Source organism: Manis javanica, chromosome 6 (genome assembly GCF_040802235.1).
Source record: "Manis javanica isolate MJ-LG chromosome 6, MJ_LKY, whole genome shotgun sequence".
NCBI classification, from domain to species: domain Eukaryota; kingdom Metazoa; phylum Chordata; class Mammalia; order Pholidota; family Manidae; genus Manis; species Manis javanica.
In genome coordinates, this window is record NC_133161.1 from 12,103,875 (window position 1) to 12,114,674 (window position 10,800).

The window sequence follows — 10,800 nt, forward strand, 5'->3', positions numbered from 1 at the left end:
AATGGATAAAGAAGATGTGGTACATATACACAATGCAATACTACACAGCCATAAGAAGAGGGCAAATCCTACCATTTGCAGCAACATGGATGGACCTGGAGGGTATTATGCTCAGTGAAATAAGCCAAGCAGAGAAAGAGAAATACCAAATGATTTCACTCATCTGTGGAGTATAAGAACAAAGGAAAAACTGAAGGAACAAAACAGCAGCGGAATCACAGAACCCAAGAATGGACTAACAGGTACCAAAGGGAAAGGAACTGGGGGGGGTGGGTGGGGGGGGAGGGATAAGGGAAGGGAAGAAGAAGAGGGGTATTAAGATTAGCATGCATGGGGGGGGGAGAAAGGGGAGGGCCATACAACACAGAGAAGACAAGTAGTGATTCTACAACATTTTGCTATGCTGATGGACAGTGACTGTAAAGGGGTTTATAGAGGGGACCTGGTATAGGGGAGAGCCTAGTAAACATAATATTCATCATGTAAGTGTAGATTAAAGATAACAAAAAAAAAAAAAAAAGGAAAGGAAGAGAAGGGGGATTACTCCCTGACAGGATAAAACTAACTAATCAACGATTAATGCATGCTTTAAATATCCTTAATTTTGATCTCTCAAAACTTAAAGGGTGTCAGATGATCAGCTATGGAGGTATACTTTTCTGATAATATTCCTTTCTCTTAAAAAAAAAAAAGAGCAGTTCCTGTGTGGTAACCTCCAATGCGTTCTACACAATGGTATAAAGGGCATATCAAAGTGTGGGCATAGGGTCTGTTTGTGTTTATACAGACGAACAAAGCCTAATTTGGCTACCCAGAAAATGAACTAAGATACGATATGAAGAAGAACTTCCAACATCAGCACTCTCTGGAAGAGTCATACCAGAAGATGATCATCAAAAAACCTCAACAAAGATCCAGGCGATGCTGCAGTTGTAGCTGCATTCATCCCACTGGTTTCTGGACTTGCCATTGGAATGAAGAAGGAGATATCTAAGCTGGCCTGTGCATACAGTAAAACAACAAATTTGATTGGATCTATACTGTTGGAACTCAACCAAGAATTAGGAGAAGTGCAAGTTGTAGAGCTCCAAAATCTTACAACTACAGATGATCTACTGTTAAAAGAACATATGGGATGTGAACAGTTCCCAGGAATGGGTTGTTTTAATTTGTCTGATTTCTCTCAGACTGTTCATGTACAGTTGGACAATATCCATTATATCATAGACAAATTTTCACAAATGCCTAGGGTGCCTAACTGGTTTTCTTGGCTTCACTGGAGATGGCTGGTAATTATAGATCTGCTTTGGTTATGTAACTGTATTCCTATTATGTTAATGTGTGTGTGCAATTTAATTAGTACTTTAAAACCTATACATGCTTAAGTTACTCTACAAGAAGATATGTCAAAGAAATAATCAATCTTCCCATGTTTTCTTCCATCTGCTACCTCTATAGCTTTTCTTCTTCCTTCCTAATTACAACCCTTAAATAGAATTCATGCCTCATATCGAATTCACTGAGTATCATAATTCCTCCAAGTGGTAAAGATACCTCAAGACAAATGCTGGGCATAGAAGCCACAGGGCATAAATCTGCAAAGAAGTAAAAAGCTAACCTTTTCAAACAATATGGCTTCTCTCTCACTTACCAACTTTACATTTCCCTGTATGGCCCTGGAAGATGACTGGTTAGCCAGAGACGGGTAAGATTCCTCAAGGGAGGAACAACCTAAGACAGGCACAGTTGCAGGGGGGCCATCAGGTGAGAAATTGGGGATCAACAGAGGTGAGGCTGAGAACCTCACCACCCCTGTTTTGAGAGAAATCTTCTGCATCCATGGATGTTTTGTTGCCCTTGTCTAGCCTGGATTAATACTTAGTCTATAGGCACAGACCTGATCATCTACATTTGCCCTCTTACAGCACTAAACTATGTTTTCTACCTTTATCTTGCATCTACCTACCACTTCAGCATTTTATTTAAAAAAATAATAACAATAATAATAAAGGGAGAAATGTGGGACTCACATATAAATCAAGTATAAAAATCAAACAAATATTCATATTTGACCTGATTGTTTATAGTTCATAATGAGTGATCAAAACCAAAAGTTTTTGTGATGACTGCCCTTGTACTGTTCACCATGGAAGAACTTATTCACTATGTAAGAATTTGTTCATGTAAGAACTTGTTCGTTATGCTTCAGAAGATTGGAGACTGACGAGAATTAGGCTTGGGGTGGATTAATGATTGTGGATTGAGCATTGACTCCCCTATACAGAATTTTATTGTTGTTAACAACCATTTGATCAATAAATATGAGAGATGCTCTCTCAAAAAAAAAAAAATTTCAAACTTGAAATAATTGAAAAAAAAATAGGCATGTGGAGGCAAACTGGAAAAAAGAAGGCTGAAATGAGAGACTTGGAGATAGAAGTTCCATATTTCAGAAGTGGAACAGGGGCAAGTGATGATAAGGTTTAGTATTCAATCAATGAGAGTGGTTGGTCTTGAAAGAGGGCGGAATAGAAGTGAAGTCTCAGGAATGGATGAAGTCAGGGAAATAAAGGACAGGGTGATAGAAGGGCCATCCACATCAACACTCAGGGCATTCAGGAAGATAAAGAGACTTCCAGGGAAAAGGACATTAGTAAGCCAGGCACCAAAGCCTAAGCCTAATATGAGATCTCAGAAAGCTGGAAGGTTACATTTTACGATACAGCCAGACAGTATGAGCTTCAAAGGAGAAATGATTTGTATAAGAAGATGGAAGGCTAATGGTTTAAAACAGGTACTGAGGAGATAGAAGAATGCCAACCTCACCTCACAACCCTTTTAAGGGTCAGGACAGTTTCTATTCCAAAGAGCTGCAGGTAAGACTTTCTCAGGGTAAAAACTAGATTAGGATAAAGAATGTGAGGGTTGTATGTGTACAAGTTAAGGGTATACAGATTTTTAAAAAGAGAATAGAAGGAAACTACCTCAACATAATAAAGGCCATATATGAAAAGCCCACAGTTGACATCATATGCAACAGTGAAAGACTGAAAGCTTTTTCTCATAGATTAGGAACAGGGCAAGGATGCCCCTCTTGCCACTTCTATTCAACATAGTATTAGAAGACCTAGCCAGAGCAACTGGGCAAGAAAAAGAAATAAAATGTATCCAAATTAGAAAAGGAAAAAGTAAAATTATCTGTTTGTGGATGACATGATCTTACATGTGAAAAATCCTAAAGATTACACAGACAAAAGAAGCTGTTTGAACTAATAAACAAATTCAGTAAAGTTGCAGAATAGAAAGTCAGCATACAAAAATCAGTTGTGTTTTTATACACTAATAATGAACAATCCAAAATTCAAATTAAGGAAATAATTGCACTTATAATAGTATCAAAAAGAACAACATATTTAGGAATAAATTTAACCACGGAAGTGAAAGACTTGTACACTAAAAACTACAAAACATAATTTAAAGGAAGAAGGCACAAATAAATGGAAAGATATTCCAAGGTCATGGATCAGACTTAATATTGTTAAAATGTCCATACTATCCAAAGTGAGCTACAGATTGAAAATTTCAGTGGCATTTTTTGCAGGAAAAAAAATTCTAAAATTTAGATGGAATTTCAAGGGACCCTAAGTAGCCAAAGAATCTTGAAAAAGAAGCACGAAGTTGGAAGCCTCATACTTCCCTGTTTCAAAACATTTTACAAAGCTACAGTAATTAAAACAGTGTGGCATCTGGACAGACATATATACCAATGAAAAGAGAGCCCAGAAATATTCTTGTATATATTATTAAGTGATGTTCAACAAAGTCACAAAGACCACACAATGGGGAAAGTACTCAAAATGGATTAAAGGCCTAAATATAAGACCTAAAAATATAAAACTACTAGAGGAAGACATAGGGGAAAAGTTTCATGACATTGGACATAGACAACAAGAGCAAAGATAGACAAATGGGATTACATCAAACTTAAAAACTTCAGTGCACTGAAAAACACAAAAGAGTGAAAAGGAAACCTACAGAATGGGAGAAAATACTTGCTAATCATGTATCTCATAAGGGGTTAAAGAACTACAATTCAACAACAACAACAAAAAACCAAATAGCCTGATTTTTAAAAATGGTCAAAGGAATTGAACAAACATTTCTCCAAAGAAGATAAACAAAATGGCCACCAACCATATGGAAAGATGCTCAGCATTACTAATCACTAAGAGAACTGCAAATCAAAACCAAAGATGCCACAATTCACCCATTAGGATGAACACTATCAAGAAGAAAAAAAACCCAGAAAGTTGCAAGTGTTGGTGAGGATGTGAGGAAATTGGAACCCTTGTGCAGTGGGTAGGAATGTAAAATGGTGTAGGCACTATGGAAAATAGTAAGGAGGTTCCTCAATAAAGTAAAAATAGAAATGCCACATGACCCAGCAATCCCACTTCTGGGCATATACAAAAAAGAACTGAAAACAGGATCTCAAAGACATATCTGCACACCCACGCTCACTGCAGGAGCATTCTTCACAATAGCCAAGAGGCGGAAGCAACCCACATGCACATCAACAAGTCAATGGATAGAAAGGGTACCATATACATACGATGGGATATTATTCCATCTTAAGGAAGAAGGAAATCCTGCCTTAGGGTACAACATGAATGAACCTTGGGGACATTATGCTAAGTGAAATAAGCTAGTCACAAAAGACAAATACCATATGATTCCACTTTTCCAAGGTTCATAATGTACTTCAAACTTACAGAAACATAAAGTAGAATAGTGGTTGCCAGCCAGGAGCTGGGGGAAGAAGGAAAACAGGAGTTGTGCTTAGTGGGTATAGAGTTTCAGTTTCACAAGATGAAAACATTTTAGGATCTTATGCACAACAGTGTGAATATACTTAACACTACTGACTGTAAACTTAAAAATGGTCAAGATGGTAAATTTTATGTGTTTTTACCACAATTTTTTAAAAAAGACTATTAGTACTAAAGTATGCATGATAAAAGTCTGAGAAAAGGACGAGTAGCAGTACAATAGGGGTTTGCACTTTAAGCAGCAACCCTGAATGTCAAGGGTGGAATGTCAGAGCAAAATGAGGCCTCCAGGTTCCTACCACACTTCTGGTTGTTTCAAATCCAGTTCAGAAGTTCAGCCTTCAAGGTGCTGGAGGCTTAATAGACCTTCTTAAAGTCTCAAGACTACACTGGCAAGAAATTATCACAGCACCTTACAAATATCCTGAACAGGGGGACAGTTACTTCTTCAAATCTTCACCTAATAGTAGATGTGGCAGTAATCCTCTGTGAATGGGGGTTCTCCCCAGTTGACCTAGCCATGCCTGGACTGGGTGCTCCTGCAAAGGAAATCCCATGGCAGAAGGCCTAAGGAGCCTTTCCCTTGAGAGCTCAAATGCAGTTAGAAAAGGCAAACATTACATCTTCATATTGCATTGGTTAAAACCTTCCCATCACCCTTTCATTTTTTACATACTATAAATTTAAAGCTTCTTAGGTCTGTTCTTTATATGACCCCTAATGGAATTCAAGTGCTTTGCCTTGCGAATACTTAGAAAGAAAAGGGGGAAACACTCCCTCCCACCTACAGCTGCAAAACACTAGACACCACGTTGCATCATAAATGATCTCTGACAGTGGTGAACTGAGCATGGTTCACAAACATTATCAGTACGAATCTCCTTCCCAGGGTGGACGCTTCCGTTACAAAGGCTGTTTTCTGTTTAATCAAGCAGTCACATAAGACACACGGATTTCAGAGTGTTACTATATACTTAAGATGTAGCTCCTAATCCCCAAAAGACTGATTGGTTCTCTTAATAATCTGTATAATTTTTACATACAAACTCCTTTCATTTAAATCTCATTACCATGTTAAAGCAGAAAATGAGCTCTGGCACCTTCCTACCCCCTTTATGCCCCAAGGCTAATAAACCCAGGACTCTTGAATTCCTTATTCAAACAAAAGATTTGAAAGTCTTCCTCTCCTTTAAACCAATCAAGGCGAAAGGGCTATGGAAAGTCACAGGCGCTGAAGGAAGCCTCCTCAGTAAGGGCCAGGAGGCCACAGCAGGAAGCTGAAAGAATAGAAGCCCCAGGAAACCCTGAGTCCAATCCCTGTCTTCATTAACTTGGGAGACGACCTTTCTTTCTCCAGGCTGGGCCTCAACTTCTTCACCTTCCCATCCCTCTGCTATAATCTATATCCACTGAAATCTGAGTGTTAATAGCTCTGTACAGTTAATGATTTTCCAGAACTGGTTGCAAGAAGCCTTGTCTTTGTGGTTTTAACATTTATTTTTCTTTTAAACCACGATGTATTATCGAGACAAGCACAGCTGAACAAGATTTTAACCCAAAGCCTTTTGGAGTATTTTGTCCCTGGAGGTGAAGACGGGGTGGGGTGGGGCTGTCAGATACTTACCAGTGTTTTCCATAGAGCCAGTGGCCTCCCCAGGTCAGCAGGCAGATCCCAGCTGTAGTTTTCTTCCAATGATTTCGAAGTGTTTTAAAGAACACAGTCATCTTCTTCTAGGGATTTGCTAAGTTGTAGAGGCAGAAAAGAAAAATATAACTACCCAAGGTAATCAAGTAGCATCCCCAAGATTCTGCCTTCTCTGTTCATCCAGTTTTCCTTCCCAATGCTTCTCCAACCTCTTTCCATCTTCTCCACTCTAGTTCCATCAGCTTCACCTTCTCACCCACTTGCCTACCTTTCTTTTTCTTTCTTTCTTTCTTCACTTCTTTCCACCTAAACTATTTTTCCCTTCTCTGACTTCTTTCACTTCACTGTATTAGAAGGAAGGGGGAAGGGCAGAAAGGGAGGAAGGGAACCCCAGGCTTTCCGTTTTTTCTTTCTTCTTACAGTCCTGATACCACTGTTGAAGAGGATTTGTCTATCCATTATATACAAAGGACTCAAAAACAAATTAGTACTGTAAAGGGCTTATACAAAGTAGAAGAAAATGCTAGATACTCAGTAAGCAGACAACATGCACAGAAAACTCAATGACGAGGAAGTGCACGTCTGTGTAAAAATGTTCAACTTCCTGTGTAATCAAAGGCATGCATATTACAAAGAACTATCACTATTCACTTGTTAAATTTTTTTAAATGGTCACTGGTGACAAAATAAAATGAACTACACACTCTCACACACTCCTGTAAGGAAGGTAAATTAGCACAACTTTACTAAAAAATACACTAAAAAATAAAGTGACAACATACATCCTTTTCTGTTTGTTTTCTTCTTAGCACTTATCATGTAATGATCCTTATTTGCTAATTTATTAGCTTCTCCCACTGGAAAGCAAACTCCATGAGAGTAATGATTCTGTACTGGTCACAGCTGTGTCCTCAGTGACTAAAATAGGATCTGGCACGTAACAGCCATTCAATAAATAATTTGAATGGGATGGGATGCAAGACATATTACCCCAAAATATGACAGCTTGGCAAACTGAGTATTTTAACCTGAAGGAGTTTGAGAAAAATGGCAGGAACAGGAAGGTCACTCTGACCTCCCTACCTCAGTCTTCCTCCCTGAAACTGGTCATAAAATTCTCACCTAAGAGGTGCCCACCCTAAATTCTGAACGAAGCAGCAGCATCTCTAAAGACAAAGAGATGCCAGGAAAATCCTAACAAACAGACCTTTTTGTTAAGTTTCCGTTTACTTCAATTACGGCATACTCCATAGCCTATCACCACATTCCTCCATGACATGACTGCCCACCCATCATCAAACCTCACATAAAATACTCAAGTCTGTTTCTTTGGGTCTTCAATTTCTTATGGAGGCTCCCATGTCACACAAAACTTGTTTGTTTTTCTTCTGTTCATCTTTGTCAGTTTAATTTCTAGACCCAGCTAGGGACCCTAAGAGGGTCAAGGAAAACTTTTTCCTCTCCTACATTAAATTTTCCATTCATTGACACCCTCCCCCCAACTCCTTGGCTCTAAACCCCCACTTGCTCACTTGTAGGGGGTGAGAGAGAAGAAACCAAGCCAGGTTTGTACTTAAGCGACTGGTTGAATAATGATTTCAATCATTAGACTTGGAGTGTAGGTTTGTGGAGAAGGGTAGTGTGTGCAGCTTAGGAGATATTGAGTTTGAGATGCCTCTGGGGCATCCGAGTAGACAGGATCAGTAGATGTCTGAATTTAGCAGTTTGAAACCAGGAGAAATTGTGTAGCCGACATAGATTTGGGACTCTTCAGTGTGAAGGAGGTCAAGTTAGAGTGCAGATAAAATTACCCAAGGCGAGGGTAGAGAGTGAGAAGGATGCCAATAATAAATTAGAGAACAATCTAAGAGTCGATAAAAGTCTGTTTAAAGGGCAAACGTGACCCAGTGGAACTCCCTTTTTGTCACAAATGAGTCATTCGTACATTAAGAAAATAACGTGGAAACATCCAGGCAACCCAGTGTATGGGCACTGGTCCAAGGGCCCGAAGGCCAAGATCCTGGGGAAGCTCTGTCACTTCTGACAGTGAGAGCCTGGGTTAAGTCACTTAAACTCTGCCTCTATTTCCTCGAGTAAAAATGAAGCTACACTCTGATTAATTCATTTGGCTAAAAAGACACATCTGATAGGGTTGTGAATGCACTCGGTAAATTTTTCTCTAAGTATATAAGTTGTCATCACAATAGACAATATATTAGCTAAAAATGCATATTCTCTTGGATACCTAACAGAATTCGTATTCCCCAAGTCAATGAAAGTCTAAATTTTTATATATTCAAATTAACATCTCTCATCTGAAAAAGGTTTTTGTTTTTAAGGGACTCATAACTTACTGTATTCGACCCTCCTCACCTGCAAGGTGGGGATTTTCTCCCTACCTTGAACCCTTCCTGGGCAGGTTCTGTCTATGCATCTCTGGCAAACCAGCTAGTAAAGCATCTAGAATAAATAAACCAATCACTCTCTCAAGGATCATAAACTATTCGCCCCATTTTGCAAATGAGTAAGCTGGAGCCCAGAAGAAATAAGTGAGTAAGGGTCACGCGACACAGGCCCGCTCTGGACCCAGGGGCCGGCGGGACGGCAGACTCCCGCAAGGGCCGTGAGGCCCGGCCCCCCGCGCGGGGCGCTCCCCCGCCGCTGCCGCCCGGCCCTGGCTGCAACCCTCCGGCCGCGCTGCCGCCCCGGAGCCCCCTGCCCGCGCCCGGCCCCCGCTGCCTGCGCCCCGCCCCGGCACCACCGCGCTCACCCCGGCCGGTCCCGCTCCCCGCCGGCCTTTCCTGTGTGCTCTCTCAAGATCGTCCCGCTCGTTTAAGGGAAACCGCGGCCGCCGCCCTCGGGTTCCGCCGCGGGCTCCCGACGCGCAGGGACGGTGCGGCCTGCGCTGCCTCCACTGAAACTTGGTTCATCCACCCTTCCATCCATCCACCTGTCGCTCAACAGTAGTGAATGTAAAGCCTACCAAAGCAAACGCTGTTTCAGGACCCGGCACTGAATCGGAAAAACACTAGATGAACAGGGTAGTATTAGATAATAAGCGCCACAAAGAAAACGAAACACGTGCTATAAAGGGAGTGAGGTGGGAGAGAATTATTTCAAGTCAGGCAGTCTAAGTGAGACCTCTCTGAGTAAGGGTCACTGATGAGACCTGAAGGCGAGAAGGAGCAGGTCACACAAAGATCCAGAGGCAGAGAGGGCTGCGGGAGGGGCCAGCCCAGCAAAATCCCCAAAGCCGGAAAGAGTATGGCAGGTCAGGGGTCAGTGTGGGTGAAGCGGAAGCAGCTAAGTCTGGGGTGAAGCTGCGGAGGGGGCAGGTCAGGCCGCGGTGGTCAGGAGTCCAGACATTATACCAAATGGGAAGGGAAAGCCTGGAGGGGATTCAGTCTGGGGAACGATGTGATCTGGTTTACATCTTGAACATCTCTGGCCACAGTGTGGGGAATGGATTCTAGAAAGCTAGAGAGCTCCGAGAAGCCAGGGCCAACGCTGACGTCCCGATAGCAGTTCTAATTCTCTCTCCCCGACCTCCCCAGCGGGTGCGGGGAACCAAGCCAGTTAATCTAGATCTCTTTCTTACCTTCTTCCTCCACATTCCATTGACCAGCATATGCTGAGTGTGGAGTTTGTGCTACCCACATACAGCACCCTTCATGGTTCTTGCCCTCTTAGAGGGTCCCCATTTACTACATACAGGACATACAGCCTTCCTATCACCCCCTAGATGAATGTTTTAGGGAAAATGAGAACATCCAAGAAGGTTATGGCGCGGTAAAGTGTACCCTCCCAAGGTCTAATCCTCACTGTGAGCTCCTTAGCCCTCTTTCCTGAGCCTTCTTCCTTCAACTATGGGGCTGAGAACATCGTCATAAATCTCTTCCAGCTATGAAATGCTGTGAAATTGAAGGAATGGGAGACGGCTCTTTTCAACGTTCCTCTTCCAACTACCTAGAATATTTGCATTTGAAAAGGAGTCCCCGAACTGCTGCAGGCTGGAAAAATCTGGAACTGGATGCTGGATGGTTCAATGGGCAGAGTAAGTTTTAGGCTTCAGCAAAATAGAGGGTTCCCAAAGAGAGAAAAATTAGCTTGCATGAACTTACCATAATTTTCCAATCAGAAAATCTAGAAAGAAGCTTTTTCTCAAAACTTGCACATATATGTGTCTCTTGTTGTTTTAGGGCTGATGTTATTTTTGTTTTGGATTATAGGCCATACATAGAGGTCTATACTCATTTCTGTTTTTAGGACCTCTGAAAACCAGAATCTAATCTTGCTGGGACATCTCTGTCACATATGGATGTGAGT

At 41.4% G+C, this 10,800-nt stretch overlaps 1 protein-coding gene across 4 annotated transcripts in view; it reads right to left on the minus strand.

Annotated features, from left to right (window-relative positions):
• The window catches only part of AGK (acylglycerol kinase), a 118,060-nt gene extending 108,661 nt beyond the window's left edge, over positions 1–9,399 (minus strand). The window contains exons 1-2 of one of the 4 annotated variants that reach the window (XM_036994574.2): positions 9,245–9,399; positions 6,454–6,571 (exon numbers count right to left, since the gene is read on the minus strand). In XM_036994574.2, the coding sequence (XP_036850469.1) occupies positions 6,454–6,554 (101 nt within the window). In that variant the 5' untranslated portion in view covers positions 6,555–6,571; positions 9,245–9,399. Of the gene's footprint in view, positions 1–6,453; positions 6,572–8,828; positions 9,163–9,244 lie in introns of those variants that run through there. The other 3 variants (XM_036994577.2, XM_036994575.2, XM_036994576.2) reach the window with 3 other exon arrangements.
• Positions 9,400–10,800: the final 1,401 nt, after the last annotated feature.